At 32.7% G+C, this 24,342-nt stretch overlaps 1 protein-coding gene across 2 annotated transcripts in view; it reads left to right on the forward strand.

Moving 5' to 3' along the window:
* The window catches only part of LOC150109360 (alpha-catulin-like), a 439,125-nt gene extending 423,380 nt beyond the window's left edge, over positions 1-15,745 (forward strand). For both annotated transcript variants that reach the window (XM_090407671.1, XM_090407679.1), the window contains 2 exons: positions 8,206-8,289; positions 15,102-15,745. In XM_090407671.1, coding sequence (XP_090263797.1) covers positions 8,206-8,289; positions 15,102-15,257 — 240 coding nt within the window. In that variant the 3' untranslated portion in view covers positions 15,258-15,745. The remainder of the gene's footprint in view (positions 1-8,205; positions 8,290-15,101) is intronic.
* Positions 15,746-24,342: the final 8,597 nt, after the last annotated feature.

Consider the following 24,342-nt stretch of genomic DNA (forward strand, 5'->3'; position numbering starts at 1 on the left):
TTTGCACTTTGAGCCTGCAAGCCTTTCTCATACATAAAAGTTTCAATAACAATCTTTCTAATGCCGCTATTTACAGCTTCGGGGACAAAAAAATTGCCTTTGTTTTTAACACTCTAATATATTCTTATTAAAGCACTATATACAGTTAGCTTCAAAAGAGTTATTTACAAAAACATCTAATACAAACTATACCGAGACAAACAAAGTTTATTTTTTTACAGTATTCACATTCAATGTAATGTGCTTTTAAATATTTGATATTTAAGCTGCAATTTAGTTTTTACACTTTGCTTATAATCGTATTCACTCGACTCGCTGTTTGACTTCCACTGATCCAAATTAATTCATTTACCCGTACTTGTAAGAAAATTACTGATTTGCCAATATTAATGAAAAATAAATAAACAATAGCAATACACTTAAAGTGAATTAAAAATAATACAAAATAACGATAAATAAAATATTATGTTTTCAGTTTTAATTAAATTTGTAAGTAAGGAGGAATACACAAGAGATCAACCAAAAATCGCTCCGCGATCGACGGGTTGAACACCCCTGTTATACATTATGATCACTACCAGTCTGGGTAGTGACCTTCCACCTTTTATGTAAGGGAAGAGATTATGTAAGCTATTGGCATGAAAGTTGACAACATTGCCTGTGCCAAACATGACAGTATTCCTCCAATTCAGGTTTGCACTCCATCCTGCAACTTCTCACTTTGTCAATTACAGAAATCTCATACTCCATCTATCTACTTGCAGTATTTAAGGCACACAGAGCAGCTGCTCTGATTTCTTGCCCATCTATATTGATACTTCAAGATCAGAAATCTCTGCTGGCTGTTCTTCATGACATTATTGTCTCCAACCAGATCTCACACGATTGCAGTAATTATACAGTGGAGTAGCATGCTATTCAGCTTCCACTTGTGCATATAAAAGAAACTGCTGCCAAAAGTGCATAATTTATGAAGACTCATTGAGCTCTTTACAGGCTATCTCCTCTCTTCTCCTATGTATAATCCACATCATAATAAATTGAGTTTAATCTTTTATCCAAGTGTAAGCAAACAAAGTTTGCACCTGAAGTATCTTCAGGACTGAGGCAACTCATAGTAAAGGTGGACCAAGCTCTCATCACTCCTTGTCCCAGTATCTCCCATAATGCAGAGCACATCTCCTTGCAGACATGTATAATGCTATGCATTAAGGGAAGGGTCACTACCCAGACCAGTTTTGACCTTTACTGAGGTCTCATTAGTGGGAGCCAGACCCAGAAGTAGTGATACTAAGGCAGAAGGAGAGGTCATATTTACCTATATGAGTTGCCAAAAGGGTGTACCACCTTATTATTAAATTACTCTGGATTTAGAGAAAGATGTTGGTAGTTTATTTTCCACTTAGTTAGACTGTAATAAATTTAGTTTAATCCTTTATCCATGTGTAAGCAAACAATGTTTGCACCTGAAGTATCTTCAGGACTGAGGCAACTTGTAGTAAAGATGGACCAAGCTCTGGGTAGTGATCCTTCCCTTAATGCATAGCATTATACATGTCCGCAAGGAGATGTGTTTTGCATTATGGGAGATACTGGGACAAGGAGTGATGAGAGCTTGGTCCACCTTTACTATGAGTTGCCTCAGTCCTGAAGATACTTCAGGCACAAACTTTGTTTGCTTACACTTAGATAAAGGATTGAACTAAATTTATTTCAATCTAACCAAGTGGAAAATTAACTACCAACCAATATAATCTACATCCAGTGCTATATGAGCTGTTACACATGTACAAAATGAGGACCTTTAATTTTACTATTCAGTTGTGCTGGATTTCTAGCCACATGTGGAATTAAGGGTGATGAGACTGCAACTGCAGCTGCTTGATGAGCTCATACTTTTTTGATGTACTGTTTGACTGTTCAATATACAGACTACAAACCGTTTATAAGATTGAAACTTGCCCAATGGAAGTCATCATGCAGGAAGCACTGACAAATTATGTGATATTTAAGTCTGAAATTAAGTAGCCTAGTCAATGTAGAAATAGAAGAGAGGAATATGACAAATGGAGCATCTTGCTATGCTCCATTTGTCATATTCTGGTGAAGTGCCAGCACTTTGCATGAGAGAGGAATGAAATTTTTACCTATCTAGCTAAGCCACATATGCAGGCAGATGTTATCATACTCAGACAAATTGCATGACTTACATATTATTTATTAATTTAACTTTTTCTGACTATTAATTAATTCCTTGTGTACTTGGTGTAGCCTTGCACCAATAAACTATAAATTAACCAACCAACCAACTAAACAAATCCAAAGTTACGACTGCACGATCACTCTTTCCATATGGAAGCAAAGCGATTACTTTGGTTAGTCAAACTTTCTGATGCTTTCGTTAGATACATTTTCAAATCCAGATTCTTTTTATCACTGTTTGTTTAGTCCTTCAGATGATACATCTGAAGTTAAAGGAGTTGAAGTTTAGAGGACATATTGCTAAGGTCGCTAAAGTAGCCCATAAGATTACTTGGCTGTTAAAGAACACAAGTAGAGATAAGGAAGTTGTTATTCCTTTTTATAAGGCCTTGATATGTCCACATCTGGATTACTGTGCTCAAGTCTGGTCTCCTGGATTTCTTGGGGATGAGGAAGTGGTGGAGAAGATTCAGAGGCGAGTGACCCAGATGGTGAATGGCAAGGCCATACTTATACACAGGTGCACGAGGCTCTAGCTGGGGGTCCCAAAAAATCATGGCCAATTTAATTTCCCCAAATAATGTGAAGAGTGATACATGTCTCTGTTGTTACAATAGGTGTTGTTGAAGTAATTCCTTAGTAACATTAAGTAGTATTTCAGATTTCTTATGCTCAGGATTTTGTGCATTGCCATATAGGGCTCAGTTATTGGCTGTTGTATGTGAGGCCTCCAAATCACTGTTGAAATAATTTTCCAGTGTAATGTTTCTATTTTCACTAGATGGCTGTTTGATATGTTTGTGTAGATTGTTACACCGTACCTAAGTAGCTATTCGCAGATACCATGATATAGGAGTTTTCTTACATTATATGGAATTATGTCTATTACTTGGGAAAAGTTTTGCTGCAATGATGCAGAGTTTAGTATGTAGGTATTCTGTATGTTTGTCCATTTGTAGTGGCAATCTGTGTAAAGGCCAAGGTATTTTTTTCATGTGTTATGGGTGCAATAATAACAACAATAATAATTATAATTATCATCCTTATTATTGTTGGTTAAGATATTATGACTTTGAAGTTAATTGTAGTGATTAGTTAATTTGTGATTAGCAATTAGCTAATGCCCAGAAATCACTAGGGTGTGATTTCTGGGCATTGGCAGCTATTTTTTGTTGCTAATGCTAATGTTGTTAATGTTAAATTTTTTGTTGGTATGTGTGACAGTGTAGTGATTGTGGTGCGGTGCACATGATTCTCGGATTATGTATAATTAACATCTGCATTTTGGTGCTATTCATTATAATTGAGTAGAAGTAAGTTGTGATTTCATTTAGGTCTTGTTGTGCTTTGGAAAGAACAATGTTGATGTCTTTGTGGACTGCTAGTAGCACATCTGCATATTGATATATTTTATTTCGTGTGGTCAAGTTGTGAATGTCGTTAATGTATATGTTGAACAGGGTAGATGATAATTTAGCCCCTTGTAGGATTCTGTGTTTTATCTGTATATCCCGGCTGTAATGTGTGGCTATTTTTTTCACTTGTGTTCTCTTTGAGAGATAGTTCATGAACCAGGTATGCAGTGTTCCGCTTATTCCGATTGAATGTAGTTTGCCCAGCAGTATATCATGTTCAAGTGTATCAAACGCTTTAGTTATGTCAATAAGTATAAGGACAGCAAACTTGTTTTTATTGAGAGCCATGTTTATGGCATCCACAATATCTTCTAATAAGGTGATAGTGCTTTTTGTTTTCTGGAAGCCACATTGGTTTTGTGATATCACAGAATATCACAAAACGAATGTTGTACTTTTGTAAATAGTTCTGTAGTCTAGTGTGTGTGTGTGTGTGTGTGTGTGTGTGTTATTTTTTCAAGAATTTTGGAGATGATTGGTAGATTAGCTATTGGTCTTTAGTTCTGTGTATTGTTTCTTTTGCTATGTTTGTAAATCGGCATGATTATCACAGTTTTAGTTGTTGTGGAATAATACACCAGCGTTGAATATCATGTTCATAAGTCTCAGAAGTATAGGATTTATCTGTTCAAAGTGCGTAAAAAGGTCTGCGAGTCTTATTCCTGGAGTAGTATTTGTTTTTAGAGCTGTAAGAGCACTTCTTTCAGTTCTTGTTTTGTTACTGGAGGAAAATAAATAGTTTGCTATTGCCTTTGTGCTGGTAATTTTTTGTTGATTGTTGGTAGATTATCTTTTTTGAGTTGTGTGATATTGTTTCTGAAGGAGTGGTTGAATATTTCTACTAGTTTCTTTTGGTTCATATCCTGACCAAAGCTTTTTGCGATAAACTCTTGCAGTGAAGTTTTCTTTTTTCTTCTGTTAGTAATTTGTTAAGTGTAGCCCATGTTTTCATTATATTTCATAAATTTTTGATAGTAGTGGTGTCATTTTTCCCTACGAATTTTTGTTGTTAGTTGATTTCCGTGTTTTTATATAATCTTTGTAGATGAGTGTTACTTGGTGACTTTTTTAGTCTTTTCCATAGATTTTCCTTTACAATAATACTATTTAGAAAGTCACCATTTATCCATGGATTATTGTCGGTTTGTCACCTCGTTTGTGTAGACTTTGTTTCTTTTTTGTATATTTCTGTGAACATTAGTTGAAAGTTCTCATATAAAGTTACAGGATCATTTCTTTTAAGTAGGCAGTTCGTTTGTATTTTTTACAAGGTTATTGACAATGCTCTTTAGCCACCTTACCGGCCATTAAAGATCTAATATGCACCCTCAAAAGCTTCATATCCATCATAAATTTCAATGTAATACCAATGGTATTACAATTTTAATATGCACTTTGCATCCATGTTAATGTGGACGTATATATACGTCCTGGCTGGTAGCATGGTTAATATGATAATTTTGTCAAGTTTTGTGGTGTTGGAAAGGGGGGGGGGGGTGGCATAATGAAATGAAGTTAAGACATAGTGATCTGCAATTTTGACATTAATTACTGATGATGTATATGTAATGGATATACATATATCATCAGTAATTGGATGTATCCAATTGGATGTATTGGACACAGTGGTGGCCGGTGAAAATTTTAAGTGGGGATGATGCATATACAAAAAAAAAAAATTTTTTTTTCCTAATCAGTAACGAATTTTACATATTAAAAATATTTATTCCTCACCACGAACAAACACCAATAATAAAAGTTTCGTATCAATAGCAATGACAAGCACAAACAAATAACAGCGTTAGATAGCAGTGCATTTGTTTTGTGTAACGATAATTGAAAAAAATATAATTCTTTTCATATTTTCAACAGTGACACATGTCATAATTCCGCCTTGTATCTATAATAAATAAATAATTATATGTTATTTTCACAAAATAAAATATGATTGACAAAAAATAGTTCGCCACGCACCCGCACCAATAATAAACGTTTCATATCTCACAGAAATAATGTACGTAAGGATACTAAAGATACACTGCCATTTAGGCAGTGTGGGAATGACGTAACGTTCAATGACAAGCGCAAACGAATATCGGCGTTAGATCACAGTGCATCTGTTTCGCAATCTAAAGCGTTAATCGAACAATTCCAATTAACTATTCAATCAATGTCAAAACATAAGCTGTAACCTTTAACGTGTTGTATTGCATTTGTATAATATTGTAAGCATTGTTATTATTTATAAACACAAACAAAATTTAAATTTTTCATTTTTTCCTTGGGAGTGCTGCAGTGTCGCAGTACTAATGTATGGGCTGCCACCCGTATGTTGATGTGGTCGATGCATGATTTAGTGAATTGTTGACTATCTCTTCTCTTGTTGGAGAGTTTATGGTAGGATTTATGTTTGTACTGACTTAGTATATCTAGGTATGTGTTAGTGGTTGAAGAAGCATGGTCAAGAGTATTTATGTTAATGTCTCCTATTAGGATGAGGTGATGTGTTGTACGTGGTTCAATGCCACTTAGCCATGATTCTAATTCATGCAGAAAGATGAGTGGATTATTATGTGGGGATCTGCATATTATGTTTATTTTGTATTTGTCGCTATTTGTGATTTCCAAAATTAGTGTTTCTGCATGTTTGAAACGAGTTTGTTTTTGTCACAATGTATTTTTCTTCTTTGATAAATGCCATAATGACACCTTCTCTTTTATTTGGTCTACATAAAGTGTAGGTCTGATAATTATCAATGTTGTATGCATAAGTTTCTGTGTCATTTTTGGCAACTTCAGTCAGTATTAGTACATCTATGTTTGTCAAGGTGTAGTTGAGCAGTGTTATCAATGTAAGCCAGTATTTCTTTACACTTCTTATATTTGTATGTATGATAGTGTGGTGGAAATTGGTGGAATTGTTGTCTTTCCATTTCTTCAAAGAGTCAGTCTTTGAAGTTTATATTTTTTGGCTGGATATGTTTGCCTAGATTTGAGATCTCCATGATATGGTTTTTAATTTTTAAAGTTATTTTAAATCTTGTTCTTAAGGATGTGGAGAGTTAATGCATTATATTAGTAGGCTGTGTAGGTCAGATTCTCTTGCAATTATATAAACTCAGGTGATTTAATTCTGTCTCATAAATATCTGTGAATCCTTAGTCCACAGAAACTTGTATTTTCCTCTGTTTTTGTTTTCCTTGCCTAGTATAAAAGATTTTTAAAGCATGGAGTCCAGTGTTCAGATATATAGATTGGTATTGGGAGATTTCTTGACAGTTAGGATCGATGTTGTCGGCCTTGTTTTCTTGCTTGCTGCAAGAATGCTGTCTCTCAGACTTCTGCTGGTAAAAGGAGCGATGATATGACAACTCTCTCTTTGTTTTTTTTTTGTTTTTTTTTTGTGGGCCTCAGTTAACAAAATTCAGTGTTTTAATTCAGTATTTCACCTATGATACTCAAGACATTTTCAATAATAATAATAATGATGATAAAGGCAAACAAAGCAAAATTAAATAAGAACATGGAATTTTGAGCATATATTCAGATTTTTTAGCTATGTGCACAGTGCATAGTCAAAGGTGGGCTTTTTATTTAGGTGGAGAAACAGTCATCGAAATATTCAGTTTTTCATATTCAAGTGTGTTTAGAATAGAAATTTTTGTGGCGTATAAAATGATTTCCAGAATGACCATTCTCTTTTGAAGCAGAAATTTTTTAAGGTAACAGTTTTTCTCTATCTTACTGAGTCTGAGATATCACTCACATATGGTCTGTGCCAGCCTGCTTTGTTCATACTGAATTATGTATTGCTATTGTTTCTCTCTAGATTTTTAGCTGCAGATCTCCCAGGCTGTCCATAATAAGAGAGTTGGCAGCATATCCTATGAACATTCCTGGTACCGATAATGGTCAAAGTGGATTGGCAGACTATTGCTTGAAGCTTACATACAGTAAGATGGTAAGATCGACAAAAAACTATTATAACTTTCACCTTGAAAAAGTGATAGTTATGTGGGATTTTTTTCTCCAGCTATGCTTAAACTTGGATGTTGAAAAAAAAAAAAAAAGCTAGTCACTTTCTGCAACCAGAGGAAGTAATCAAAATATATGAATATTTTCTTGAAATTCCATGTACTTATTTAATTTTGCTATGTTTGCTTCTATCCTTGAAAATCCCTCAATATTGTATGTCAAATATTAGTGAAATTAAAATATTGCACATTTTACTTGTGTTGTATTATAAGAAGTAATTAACAATCTCTAATATGTTTGTCCAACACAAGTTTAAGGCTTCACTCACTAGACAGCAATTTTGATTTTTGGTTCTCAGTGAAGTCCTGATAACAGCAGCTCATGTTCAGAAAAGAGTAAAATGCACAGCTCTCAGAGATTCTTTTAATTAGTGTAACTCATACACCACTTAAGATGGTACCATGTTAATAATTTCATAAACTTTGATTTCTTAATACCAATGTAGTAAGTTTTGAAATGAATAAATATTTTATCATTATAAATTGCCTTTTATTTATTCACATGTGTTTTAGTTTCAAAGTAACTCATCATATCTTTTTTGGTACATTTCCAGGTAGATAATGTTATTCAGGAGACTAAAAATCTGATGAATATTATTTCTAAAGTAGTAACAACTTGTCTAGTCTGTGCAACCAAGGTTAGTTTCTGTTGTAATTACTAATAATCAACATTTCAGTTTCTTACAAACTTTGTATTGATTTGCTTTTATAACAGTCACAGCCTTTACTACTTGTGCTGTGTTGTCAAAGTAGCATATCCTGGTTTTAAAACTCCAAAAATTTTATAAGAGATCTCTTGAAGTTACACAAAATGATTTCAGATTATAATAATGGACTTGGTGGGATTGTCTATTCTTTACTTCTTGTTTGAAAGCAAGTCATTTTCTGCTATATACCCTCATTGGCTATATATGATTATAGTTATTTATATAGATAATCCATGGAATCAAAAGACTCATTCTGGAAGACCCACTGTATTCATTAACACAATACCTATCATACATGTACTTAAACCTATTCACTGTTGGGGCACTCACAAACACCTCTGGCAATCCATTCCACTTATTCATTACTCTCCAAGTAAAGAAAGTCTGCATACCATTACTAACCACACTCTTAGACAACTTCCAAATATGAACCATTGTTTTTCCCCTGCTCCCCATGTATTGAAAAATTTCTTTTCCACCAATCTTATAGAATCCCGTTAGTAACTAGGTGCCATCATATCCATTCTACTCTGCCTGTCAGCTAAACTCTGCAACCCCCACACATTCCTCAATCTATCCTTATAGGGAACATTCCATAGACCTGTCACCAGCTTGGTTACCTGTTTCTGAATCCTCTCTTCCACCTCCTCATTCCCAAGAAATGCAGGTGACAAAATCTATGCACAGTTGTCAACATTTGGCCGAATCATAGCTTCATAAAAAGGGATAATAACCTCCCTATCTTTACTTGCCAGTGTGTTCTTCGGTATCAAAGTAATCCTCTGAGCTATTTTGCCAACTCTTGCAATATGCACTCTGAATTTTAAATCTCTATCCACCCCCAAATCCCTAACTGCATCAGTTTCCTGTAAACTTATATCATCAAATATGATATGAAGTGTATAATCTTTTCATTCTGAATTGCATTACCTTACATTTTACAACATTGAATTGATAACCATTGTCCTTTTCCCACACTACCAATTTACTTAAATCATCCTGTAAGATATCTATATCAACTATTGCCCTCCAGAATTTTGCATCATTAGCAAACACTGAATATCCCCCTTCAAATCTACTGCTATATCATGAATAGAAGGGTGGCTGACTTGTCTGTTGGTCACCCACCTGTTCATGGCACCAGCCTCGTATCCATTCCCATTTGCTCCAACTTATGATAGTTTTCCATGCAGTATTTTATGAAATGCCTTTGCAAAGTCCAAGAGTTATCATGGTGTAGTCATTTCCTTTCTTCAGTTCTACTGTCAGCTTATTATAAAATGTAAATAAATTACTGAGGCAAGACCTACCTTTTACAAAACCATGTTATCCCCTATAGCAGTGGTGTTCAACCTTTTTTACTACGCGAGCTACTTTTCTATAAAAAGTTATTTCGCGATCTACTCTCTTATATATAAGTTATTCGGTGATCTACTCTCTTATATATAAGTTATTCGGTGATCTACTCTCTTATATAGATCACGTTCCCCCAACCTGATATCTGATTACGCACAAATAAACAACTAAAAAAAAAAAAAATACACAACTAAAAACTTTATTTGTGTATTTAAAAATTTATTTATCACTTTTAATTATTTTAATACAAAAAAAAATATTGGAATAAAATATTTATTTCTCTATTTTGGAAAACAAAGTTAAAAAAAACAACAGATTGATTACAAACTCACAAGTTACAAGAAATGCTGGTTGATTAAAAAAAAAAAAAAAAAGAAGTTAATGTGAAATTTGGCATTGTTTGGACCTTGCAATATTCTCATAGTCAAGTTGATATGAAGAAGTGGCCAATCGCAGACAATCATCCAAATGATCATTTGTAATTTGGTTTCTTAATTGATTTTTTATGACAGTCATATTTGAAAAAGCGGATTCTGACAAGTATGTCGATCCGAAACACGACAGAATTTTTCACACAATATCAGTTAATATTGGGAAATTTTCATGTGCATACTTCCAAATGACTTCATTGTTTATTGATTTTAAATGTAAACTATTCTGAATGTTTATTATTTCAAGTTCTACTTCAGCTTGGTTTATATAAAACAGCAAACTAATTTTATTTGAAATTTCTGTGATGTTCAAGTTTTCTTGAAATGGATTAGTGATAAAAGATACAATCATTTCAGTTTTATTAAAATCTTTAAATCTTGAATTTATTTCTTCCTCAACTAATTCTATTTCACGAATAAATTCTTTTAAATCATAGGGAAGCATTTCTTGATTTTGTTCAAAAAATTTTAGTAAATATGGGAGATGTCTAAATTCGCAGTCATTTATATTTTTCTTTAATAAAAGTAAGTATTGTTGGAAAGTTTTTATTGAATTTAACATGTCAATTAAATTTTTATCTCTACCTTGTAACTCTAAATTTAAATTGCTTAATTTCGTACAGAAATCTACTAAAAATTATAAGTGTAACAACCATCTTTTATCACTCAATTGAGGATAAATATCTTCTTTTTAAGAAAATTTTTTCAGAAAATCAAGAAAATTTTTTATATCTCTAATTAATATAAGAAATCTTTCTTATATTAATTAGAGAGTTCTGCTGAGCCTGCAAACATTAATGTACAACAAAAGTTCCCTATCATCATCTGCCTGTAATTTAAATAACCGCCGTTGCAGGGCTTTTCCTCAAACAGAATTTACAATTTTAAATACAATATCTAAAACATCTTTTGTGTTTAATCTTTTACTACACAGTACTTGTTGGTGAATAATACAGTGGTACGTTAAAATATCTGGATATTTGTCATCATTTTTATATAATGAAATGAAGCCTGGTTTATTACCTATCATTGCAGGAGCACCATCAGTAGTAATAGACACAAGTTTAAAAAGCGGAAGTTTGTGTTATTTCACAAATTCATCAAATGCCGATAAAATGTCTTCTTCCCTAGTCCTTTCCAATAATGGTATAATTTTCAAAAGTTCTTCTTTACTTGAATAATCTTGAAATACCATGCAAATAAATACCATTTACTGAGCAATATCAGTGAAGTTGTTTGATTCATCAAATTGTAATGAAAACGCAACACACTGGTGAATGTCTGACATTAACCTGGCCTGTCAACTTTTCTCCGGCAGTTGGAACTCTTCCTTTCTGCAATTTGAAACCTTGTCTGTGGCCTAGAAGTAGTCTCTAGCGACGTCTCGAACCGAGAAGCTGCTTTCTGGAAGTGAGGAACTCCTCTCTCAAGCAACGTGGATCCAGGCAGTCTCTCTGAAGGTGACTCTGGACTGGGAGGCCTCCTCTCTGACAGTAATTCTGGAACCAGGACCCCTTCTGCTTGCTTCAATCCCTTTTTATTAGGCATCCTAGACCCCGCATGAAGTTCGGCAACCCCCAAAGAATCGGTATGAGTCTTTAATCTTAAGTTTCAAGTTGGGCACGTCTTTTGTTCTCCTTCGCTTTCTTTTGATTGTAAGTTGTCGGCCATCGGAAAGTTGTTTGAACTCTTTCTGACTGACTTCGGAGATGTTTGCACTTAGAGCCTGCAAGCTTTTCTCATACATACTCGTTTCAATAACAATCTTTCTAATGCCGCCACGTACAGCTTCGGCGACAAAAACATTGCCTTTGTTTTTAACACTCTAACATATTTTTATTAAAGCGGTATATACAGTTAGCTTCAAAAGAGTTATTTACAAAAACATCTAATACAAACTATACCGAGACAAACAAAGTTTATTTTTTTACAATATTCACATGGTACTTAACCTAAGTAAAAAATCGATGTAATGTGCTTTTAAATTTAAGCTACAATCGAGTTTTTACACTTTGCTTATAATCGTATTCACTTGGCTCGCTGTTTGACTTCCACTGATCCAAATTAATTCATTTACCCGTACTTATAAGAAAATTACTGATTTGACAATTTTAACGAAAAATAAATAAACAATAGCAATACACTTAAAAGGAATTAAAAATAATACAATATAATGATAAATAAAATATTATGTTTTCAGTTTTAATTAAATTTGTAAGTAAGGAGGAATACACAAGAGATCGACCAAAAATCGCTCTGCGATCGACGGGTTGAACACCCCTGCCCTATAGTATCATATTCCTATCTACCTATTCCTGCATTTTACTTTTAACCAACTTTTCAATAATTTAACCACCACTTCAGAAATACTAAATTGGTCTTTAATTTGCTACATTTGCCTTGGAGCCACCTTTATGTAATAGAACTGTCTTACCCATTGGTGAGCTGTGGAAATTTTAACAAAGTGCTCGCATCATCTAGCAAAAAAAAAAAAAAAAAAAAAGAAAACGTTTATTAATACAGCTTGTGTACAAATTCCAATCAAGAAGTATGAGAGGACAATCAGCCTCTAAAGGCTATCATTTTTAAACAAATATTTTATGATCTAAACATGAAATATTTGCACACATTCAACTGTGTTAATTTATCTTACATAAGAAAAACATTTTTAACTATCAAAATATAATAAGAAAGAAATCTTTTATAAAACATATGATTGGCTACTGGTTTTACCATATGATTGGCTAGCAGAAGGGAGAAGGATAAATGTGCTTATTTTATTTTCAAACTTGGACGCATTCATTATAGAGGAGTTGAAACAATAATTATAAATAATCTATACACTGCCGAATAGGCTAATTTTTGTTAGGTTACCGTATGAGTTTGTTGCTTAATATGTTTCAAATAAAATTTTTTTTTTTGAAAAAATAAAAAAAGTAAACAAGAAGAACAAGGGGCTTGCAAATTTGAGAAAAATTTAGCAAAGGGCTCGCACGAGCCCCCGCGAGCACCTTATAGCTCACCACTGGTCTTACCCTCTTTTCACTTCCTAGGAGCTTTGCCAGTTCTGAGACTTAGATTAAACAGCTTCATCAGAGGCACTGCCATTTCATCTGCACATTGTCATAGCACAAGCATATGAGCTGACATACCATTTAGGCTCACTGCTGTATTCACATTGATATTTTTCAATATACTGAGTACCTTCAGTTCATCTACCTCAATGCTCATGTCAGTAACTGCCGAGTCGCCATGATGATAGGCCCTTGGAAAGTGATTAGTTAGTAACTGAACTGTTTATTCTGCTTCTGTCACTTTTCTACCATTAGCACTGAGTAAAGTTATCTTTCCATAATCATTCTTTCTCTTACTTACTACATAGTGAAAAAAACTCATTTACTTTGGCCTGCTTAACTCATTTACCCTTTTTGCTTTTGCTTTATATTGCTCATGGGCATGCAGGTCACCTTGTTGTTTATATTCCTTCCATAATACTTTCTTTTTGCTTGAAATTCCACACTTATTTAATTTTATCCATCTATTTGTCTATTAATCCGTCTGTTTGTACTCTGATTTTCCTGTCTCATTTCTTACCCAGCTCTCTAATTCATATGTCACTATTACTTCAAGTACTGTTTGTATACTACTAGCTTGATATCTCTGTAATCCATAGAAATTTATTCAACTCACTTCCCATCATACCATCCATCCATATTATATTGTCGCTTTATGCATTTCATTTGACATATTCACTAAAAATTATGCTTAGGCAGCTTTTGTGTAATCTCTTCTATATGTTCACTTTCTATTGATCCCATACATAAGAGGTAGAAGAACGTATGTATTTCAGTGCCAGATGTTATTGCATAGGGCTTTGATTACCACATTTGGATTGCTGTGCTCAGATCTAATCACGAGGAGAGTGTACAAAGGCAGATAATAAAAATTATAACATGACTGCAGAATATTGGTTGAAGACAAAATGAGAGTGTGTAATCTGCAGAGCTTAGTGGAATGGGGTGTTATGATTAAGATATTTAAATTTGAGAGATGTTTACTAGATGGACATTAGGGAGAATTTTCATATGGTAAAGCATTTTTTAATAAAGTATTACAAATAGCCAAGCTGCATGATTCTGATTTGATTAGAAATGACATCTAAGTGGCAAAACATTTTTTTCCCCTGAATGATTATATAGAAGGCTTCATAATTTTTATTCATGGATGCTGGCTGCAAAGATTTTACTGAAATGTAGCATTGGGAATTCACCCACAGATTTGCTAAGCCAGCTGTTTTTTTTTTTAGACCATTTGCAGAGGCACAAAAAGTATGTGACAGTCACTTAATTTTTTTTTGATTTTCTTGTGATAGTCTTGTGAGAATAATGCAAACATTGACAGGTTGAAAATTCAACTTAAAACACTTCCAAAGCTGATGAATATGTTGTTACGGTGTAGCACAGTACTTTTCAGTTTTAAGTTTGAGACTGGTTGAGGACAAATTTTCTCTCTCTCTCTCTCTCTCTCCCCACTATAACTGGAAAACTTTTTGGCAAAATTTATTTTGAAATTATAATAATTCTCTGACTCAAATTTAATGAAAATTATTATTTAGGATCAGTCTGTTTAAAAAAGATTGCCTCAGTTTAGTTGGACCAGTTTAATGGTCCAACTAAATGGACCATTAAACTAATTTTGTCTAATGGTAAAATTAGACAAAATGTCATCATGAAATGCACTTTTTTTTGTCTACTTATTCTTCTGGAACACATATTATTGCATTTTTTTTTTCATTTATTGATATTTTCCCCTCTCTTATTTTATTAGCATCTATGAAGTTTCCAAAAGTATAAATGTTTCAGTATTTTTCTTCAACTTTTTAAACAGTCTTGCATTGTATTGTATTTAAAAAAAAATAAATTATAAGCTCTTAGTGACTTCTAATAATTCTTTTAGTTTAATCTTGACTTCCGAGGAATTACTAGCCGGTCTCGTGCTCTCTCTCTATACCGTAATGATGCAGAAGATTATATATATCTTGATGGTCCCACAGCAACCACAGGATTGCCTCTTAAAGATGGTGGACAAAGTGCATCTGATCCCAATATTTGACAGTATGGTCTAGGCCCAAGGAGGGCCAAGGGCGAGCCTCGACGCACCAGAGTATCATTTCTTTTTTAAAAATTGAACATTCAGCACAAGATTGAAAGATAATTGTTTTTGGACTTCATGAGCGCTACATATATGTGTTTCTGTATGTGTATGTATGTATGCATGCATGTGTTTGCATATGTATGTAATAAGGATGGTGATTTTAGAATTTGAAAAAAAAAAAGCAGTTCTGCTTTTTAATAGATGTAAACATGTCAGATATTTGCCAGTGAAGCATTCTTTCCTTCCAAGCTGTGCTTCGAGGGTGAAATTCACTGTACATATTGCTCTTTCACTCTACAAGAAATATTGAATCCTTATTAGTTTATTCTAAAGAATATTTTTGAGTAAACTCAGAATATTTCTTTCATAAATACATATGAAAAGCCAAAAAAAAAATATAAAAAAATAAAAAACTAGTATAAGCTTTTTTAAAAAAAAAAACTAGATAGTTTTTATGTGTAGCAGAATGAACAGTCTGTGTAGTATTATAAGTAAAGAACATTGATCATCTATTCTTGACATCTACTTGGAAACAAAAATATGGTAACTAAGTTTTTTATGATTGATACTATTTTATATATATATATATATATATATATATATATGGAGAAGTACAAACATAATTCACTGAATTACCTTGGCCTTCAGTATTGTATTACCGAAATGCACCGTAAACAAAGTTATGATAAAATGGTGTTCTCATTGCAGTGTGCCTCATCTCAGTGTGCTTTGCAGATAAAATTTGGTCTTGTTAAAATAATAGATGTGAGAAAATCTGTATAAGAGAGTTGAAATCTCTAATAATACATATTACTTCTAAGGCTTCATATCGTGACATAAAATTTTCAATCATGCAATTTAAAAAAAAAAAAGTAAAAATTCCTTTGTTGTTGTTGAATTTTTATATTACTCGAATGTTAACTATTTTTTAATATAACATGATGTAAATTATTTGTTTATTGTTGCGCTTTCAAACAAGACTGCATAGTGATCTACTGTTTATCGGATCTTCAAAACAATGAAACTTCAATTAACTGACCCTTGCATGTCAACTGACTGCTGGCTGACCACCATGTAATTGTACTTCAATTCTCCGATTTTTCAGTTACCAGAACAGCAAACTGCCTTCCTGGTGTGGTCACGTAAACAGTAGTTACTGTACTTCTATTCTTAACAGATTATTTATAAAAAATGTACATAATTCCTAAAATATTTGTGTTTTAATGTGACAGAACTGTACCATTCCCTTCTTTGTTTTCACGTCAGAAGTGACTGACTGGGATCTGCGATAGCTATACTGCATACATACTTTAACATTGCTGATGGATGTGCTATTTTTTAAGTATATTCTTTGGTTTCTAAATTTATAGTAAGATTTAAACAATTATTAGTAATGCACATTCAGTTCTTAAAAACAAGCTGCTTCTCTGTGCACACAGTCATTTGCATAATCTTCAGTTTGTGTGTGTGTAGAGCTATGGTTATTTAAAGGATTAGAAATTTATTTTTGGTTGGAGATTTTTTCATAAGTGTACAAATGTTTGTTAGCTCTAAATCTGTTGAAAATAGATTCCTACTTATTTATGTATTCTTTTTATGAACATGGTTTCATACATTGTATGTCAAGTACTCAATACACTCTGCTGCAATTATTTTTTAAATTTTTTTTTTTTTTTTTTTTTAATTTCTAGTGCATCGATATATCTTAAGGTTCAGATAGATATTTTTGCATTGTACTTGTTTGTTACTCTTTAGAACTTTTGACATGCTGATTTTAAAACATTTAATCTTCATTAATACTTCCATAAAATGAAAAAAAAAAAACTTAATGAAATCAATCAGGCACTTCATTTAAGCATTTCTTATTTAATGCAAGGCTCTCACATTTTGATGCTGCGATCACTTTCCTTCCTGTGTGTGTGTGTGTGTGTGTGTGTGTGTGTGTGTGTGTGTGTGTGTGTGTGTGTGTGTGTGTGTGTGTGTGTGTTTATTTAAAACAACACTCGTTGTTTTAGCAATTGTTTATATGACATAAAAAGGGTATGAAATGCACCAACTTCACCTATCTTTTTTAATAATAGCAGTAGTTTTTTACAGGATTTGAAGCTTATGTTCCATGATATTATATGTGATTTCAACTGAAAGGAATTTGTAATTATTTGGTGAAATTCAGAAGTCTCTTTGCTTCATGACACAAGATTTATTCTTCCGCCATCCCTTTTGAATTTCTTCTCTTTTATTTATTTAAGAAATACATATACTGTATATATGAATCATAAAATTGGGATAAATTAAAATATAAACATAAAAGTACAAAAACAAACTTCATGTAAACAACATTTGCATAAAAACATCCAAAATCACAAAAAATAAGTCACTTAAGCCAAAATCACTTGTGGAGATTTGAAGCGATTGAAAAAAGGTTCCATGTTTGGTATCTAGAACAGGGTTTCAAGATTATCTAACTAAAAATCCTGTTCTAGTTAGGTTAAAACAGAGTTTCCACAGTACTGAATGTACTTTATAACTTTTCATGCATGGGATTCACGTACACGTTCCTGTGCACATACACTAACGCATGCACACACAAACTCTTAAAATTTTTGTTTTGGTCAACATTCGGATTTATTATGTTAGAAATTTAAAAAGTCTGTTTTTTTTTATTTTTTATTCTGAACATTAAAAAGACTTATAAGAAATTGTTAATTCTTTATCACAAAGATTAGTGAAAATTAACTATTATTTAGATATTGGTCAAGTGTAGATGAATAACTAATTTAATTACCAACTCGTTTCGCTGTAGGCTTCATCAGAGTACAATCAGGAAATGAAAGTTACAAGCTAAACGTTCTAACAATTCTATTTCAATAACAAAATAGTAGTGCACGTGAAACAATACGCGTCGCGGATACATGATTTACTTGTTGAGATGCATTTTGTAGTTTGCACTGAAGTTCATTTCTTGTGTGTTTATTGATCTAATTAAAGTCTTCCATATATATGATAGGATTAAATCTTGGTTCCTGTTGAGGTTATTTGCGGAATGGGTAATGGGTGACTGTAGCAGCTTCTTTGAAGATTCTGGAACAGTAGTTTTCTTCTATATATGGCATAAGACTTTTATTCCATTCAATAATGTGGTTGGTTGTAGAGAAGTGGGAAAAAAGTCCAGAAATATCTTGTCTGTTGTCTTTAATTCTAACATAGCTAATGTGTTCCTTTTGTCTCACTTCTAGTTGGCAATTAAATTAGTTATTCACCTACACTTGACCCATATCTAAATAATAGTTAATTTTCATTAATCTTTGTGGTCAAGAATTAACAATTTCTAATATGAACAGGATCGATGAGATCACTAAACAGAAGGTACGTTAGCTTGAACTTTTAAAGTGTAAAAAAGCAAAGTTTTTAAATAATTTAACTTTTTTAAAAAGATGTCGAGACAACAACGTTATCCCAAAGTTCTTACATCTCAGACAGCTTTTTAATTCTAGACAAGCTAAACACATTTATCGTAAAACATCTCTTGCTCTTTTATGTGAAAGAATACATCATACAAGACTTACTTTAAGCCAAACAGACTCAAAATGCTATGAGTTCTTCACAGACATCTCTATGAAGATATTTGACAAGTTCTAGATAATATGATTTACAAAAGTTATGATAAAACCTTCAGAAATAGCAAACGAACACAAATCGAGAAATTCAATCATTTGTATAATAATCTTATTGAGTCAAAACCTTCTGTACCAGACAACAAAGTGATCGTTAACCAATCTAAGCACATACTAACTAAACCCGATACTGCTATTCTCAAAAAAGGCTTCGACGTAATCCTCTCGTCTCCTTCAAGATCTCCTCACCAATGTCACCCCTATGAAAACAGAACACTATTCAACTTAAAGAACAACAAAGACATCATCATACTTAAGGTGCACAAAGGGAACAGCACTATCATCTTAAACCCAAAAGATCATGAAGACAAGCTCAACAATCTTTTATCGGATACATCAGTCTATAACGTACTTAACACAGATCCTACGTTAAAAAAACATAACGATACCAATGAATTATTATGGCAGATGACAAACTGGCCTGCAAATATAATTAAAAAGTTAAAATCTATGCATCCTCTAACTCCTAGACTATATGGCGTTCCAAAAATATATAAGGATGGCTCCTCATCCGCCCAGTAGTGGATGGAATCAGCTCTCCAACGTATTTACTGTCAAAATATCTAGCTAAAATTCTACAACAACACATCCATAATTCAGATACTTATATTAAAAACTCTCAACATTTTATAGAAAAATTAAAAAACATCTCTATCTCTGAAAATGATATACTTGCCTTGGTGTCACTTTCCTGTTTACCAACATTCCAGTGGTTGAAGTTATCAACATCTTAGACAACTTATTCCCACAAGATGTCTCTTCATTGTTTAGTCACTGTCTATCTTCTAACTATTTCATATGGAAGAAAACAATTTACAAACAATTAACCGGATTGGCCATGGACAGCCTCCTCTCACCCTTTTGTGCTGACTTATTTATGGAAGATCTTGAAAGTAAAATCTTATCTCAAATTAATCCAAAACCTAAGGCATGGTTCAGATTTGTTGATGACATCTTTATCATTTGGAACCACAAAAAGGAAGAGCTATTAGATTATCTAAACAAATTCAATATGTTCCACCATACTATCAAATTCACACTAGATCTTGAAAAAGACAAACAACTACTATTCCTTGACATCATAATAAAGAAAAAAGAAAATAACAATGTCAACTTATCAGTTTATAGAAAACCAACAAATACTGGACGTTATCTAAACTTTAGCTCATCCCACCACATCTCCTAAAAACTCAGCATTATTCATATGCTAAAGAAAAGAGCTATACAATTCACCACAGACCATAATGATCTACAAGAAGAATTAAATAAAATATAAAACAATCTACTCCTAAATGGCTACCCTAGAGGACTTGTTAACAAGATTCTCTTCTCTGATATACCACAAAGACAACGTGATGACACCCAATATATAACTACTATAACTATTCCATACGTTGGTACCATCTTCAAAAAACTAGCTCACCTCCTAAAACCACACAATATTAGTGTGACCTTCAAGCCAGTTGAAACTATCCAGAAATTTCTAAGATCACCAAAAGATTTCAATCCTTTCTACAAACATGCAAGAGTTTATAACATCCCTTGTTCCAGTGGTCTAAGTTACGTTGGTCAGACATCTAGACGCTATGAAGTGAGACAAAAGGAACACATCAGCTATGTTAGAAACAACAGACAAGATATTTCTGGCCTTTCTTCCCACTTCTCTACAACCAACCACGTTATTGAATGGAATAAAAGTCTTATGCCATATATAGAAGAAAACTACTGTTCCAGAATCTTCAAAGAAGCTGCTACAGTCGCCCGTTCCACAAATAACCTTAACAGGAACCAAGGTTTAATCCTACCAGATATATGGAAGACTGTAATTAGATCAATAAACACACAGGAAATGAACTTCAGTGCAAACTACAAAATGCATCTCAACAAGTAAATCATGTATCCGTGACACGCGTATTGTTTCACGTGCACTACTATTTTGTTATTGAAATAAATTGTCAGTTAATGTTTAGCTTGTAATTTTAATTTCTTTGCTTTCCTGATTGTACCCTGATGTAGCCGACAGCACAAGCTGGCGAAACTAGTTGGTAATTAAATTAGTTATTCATCTACACTTGACCAATATCTAAATAATAGTTAATTTTCATAGACCTCTTATAAGTTTTTAATATAATTATTTGTGAGTAATGTGAAAATTAAGAATTCTAACCTATTTGGTATTCATCAAAAATGTCATTTTATTTAAATTATTAATGTAGAATGTGCTTCAGCTTATTGTTAAGTTTTATATTACAAATAATCAGTGTTTTTTATAAAGTAATAGATACTGGTATACAGCTTTGCTAGCAGAAAAAAATTGAAAATGAAATGGATATGAAATGAAAACAAAAAATTATTTACTGGTATTTTTAATTGATTGTATTATAATGTTTTTGGAATACGAACAAAAAATTAATTATATTCATTTATTAAAAATTAATGCATTGTACAAGTATATGAAAATAAGGAAAATATATCTGATAATTTTTAATAAAAATTTTATATAGCAAGTATGAAAAAAAAAACTTTATATACCAAATATCTGAGCAATGGACATAGTGAAAAATGCAAATTTCATTAAATAACTAAGTTTATTTGCATAGTAGATAAAAATATAAAAAAATACTGAATATTACAATATTCAAAGTGCATCTTAATGTCACTGTTACTAGAGCTATGTGATAGCATGCTACACCATTGCACACATCCCAACAAAAGTACGGCAAATAATAATGATTATTAATAAAATAATTTACCATCCCTTATCAGCTAACTTACAAAGGAACAGATTTGCAAGAATGCATAAAGGCTAAAGTAGTACCTCAGTTTATAATCAGTTAATGTCACCTAAACTTAGAAGCCACTTTCTTCCTAGGGTCCCCAGTTACATCATATATCTAGGAAAATTCATTTGTTGTTTGTTTGATTGATTCTGTTTCTCTCAGATTTGTTGCTAAATTTGCAAGCAAGGTGCACAAAAAAAAAAAAAAAAAAAACTGTCCATTGTAGAAAACGATTCACCCCCATCTTTTGAATTACATTCCATATACATCTAAACAGTATATTAGTGATATGTTAATTGATAAAACGTGCCATGATGGCCACCAAGATCCAAATTAGTATGCTTAACTGTTTAGATTCTGTTACTGAATATAAGATCTTCTCTTTATTTAATCAAAAGAAATGTTTTTATTGTGATTGTACTTCCTCTACAATAATAATAATAATAGCATTGTTAACAATAACAACAAATATATCAAAAATATTGGAAGGGAACTCAAATGTAGCTTTATCCTCAGATACCTTTGCAAGGCCCTGTGTATACAAGACACCTAGAGCTTTGTTCACTTGGTTAACATTCAGAGTGGTCAAGTAGAAGCAGTTGTAAACTGGTCAGATTATTTGCTCATTAATTAACAGCAGTGAGAGATAAGCAGTATTATAAAAATGAAATTTAAATAGGTAAATATTAAAATATACCTTAAAAATATTGAAATGCCATATCTTCCAGCAAAGGTGAATTAGTTTTGTACATAAGTGACAAGTCTTTTCCATCCTACAAGACAGCCAAATTAGTCAGAAGAATATGCTAAAAACTAAACTGCTTTGGCTATAATTCTAAGCAACTTATTATTTTTTATTTTATAAGAAGGGGCTAGGTTTTGTTTTGCATAGCAGTTCTTCGACTGGATGTTGCAGTCATATACTGTGTTAATTCTGTCTTTTTTGTGCAGTTGCTTACATCATTACTTTTAATCATATAAGTTCTTTCAATAAGAAGAAAATTGCACACAAAACAGGTTCAAAAGTAATGTTTTCTAGATACCTCTGATGTGGAGAAACATTGCATTCTTTTACTACAGTCATGGAATATCATACCACTTTTTAAATGAATCTAAAAATAAAGAAACTATGTGAAATCAAACTTATTTAGCATGTTATAAATAAAGGAAAAACATTTTCTGATCACTTCTTTAAAATATCCAGATACAATCATTGATAATAGCACATTTTTACAAACATTACCAATTTTTTTATTAAAGAAAATCTAGATGCCTTCTGAAGATAACTGTCATTAAGAACTGATAAACATTTTTATTTTGTATAAGTTATAGCTGCCTAAAGTTGGAGTAATGGAATATCCTTATAAAGTCAACATCAGCACTCAGTTTGTCATCATTGCTGTTTCATGCATGATAGTTTGATTATATGGTTGAGATTCGAGATTTGGGAGTGATTGTTAACAGTAGACTGAAGTTTAGAGGGCATGTTGCAAGTGTTGCTAAGGCTGCACATCGTAGTTCCGCTATGAGAAGTACACTAGCGTGTAGAGATAAGGAGGTGGTTGTGCCACTGTATAAAGGACTTTCATACCACACTTGGACTATTGTGTTCAGATTTAATCACCTGGCTTTCATTGTTACATGGAAACATTGGAGAGGGTCTAGAGACAAGTGACTAAGACAATATCAAGACTTTGGGATGCTGGCTATGGAGAGAGGTTGAAGAAATGTGGTTTGCAGAGTTTGGTGGATAGGAGGAAAAGAGGTGATATGATAGTGACGTTATACGAATGAAGCTAATGAGGAGATTTTATCAGATTAATCCAGAGTGTTTTATAAAAGGAGTAGAAGGTGAGATGGAGAAGAACAAGAGGCCATCTCTGGATATGTAAGAGTGTGGTGAAGAGGGTTGTGAAAAGTAGGTTTTTTACATGGAGAATTGTCAGTGAATGGAATGCATTACTGGAATATGTTAATGCAAAGAGTGTTAAGAATTTTAAGATTCAATGCGATAAATATGTTATCAGTTGAATGACCCTCCCATGATGAGTCTGCCAACTCAATGGATGGTGTAATAATAAAAATATATATATATATATATATATAAGCCTTTTGAGTTAATGGCTAGTGATCCCATAATGCGAAGGCCAAATCATTGTTTGAGAGAAAGAGATGGCCTTTCAGGAAAAAAAAAAACTTATAGTAATGCAGTCATAGATATATTATTTTCCAGTACACATCCCAACATAGAGATATAATGCATATAATGGAGCATAGTAACTTTAGCCTTCAGTGTAGCAGCTCTTAAATTATTTCACACTGTCAGCTAACTGTGGATCCATATCAGATTATCTTAAATATCACATGTTGTGTTAGAATAATTAGGATGTGTTCTGTTGATTGGACATACATGCCTGCATATAGTCATCTCTCTCTCTCTCTCTCTCTCTTTAACGAATGCATTCTGTTATAGTCAGAAGGTTTTTCTAAGATGAAGTTCCATTACCGTAGCATTGATGATATATGCTTCAGCTGGAACTTATGATGAACAAGGTCATTATAATGATGCCTAAGTGTGAGTTAAGTTAT

The sequence above is a fragment of the Typopeltis vanoorti genome, chromosome 2, assembly GCF_054136105.1.
Source record: "Typopeltis vanoorti isolate ZY-2024b chromosome 2, IOZ_Tvanoo_1.0, whole genome shotgun sequence".
In the NCBI taxonomy this organism is placed as follows: Eukaryota; Metazoa; Arthropoda; class Arachnida; order Uropygi; family Thelyphonidae; genus Typopeltis; species Typopeltis vanoorti.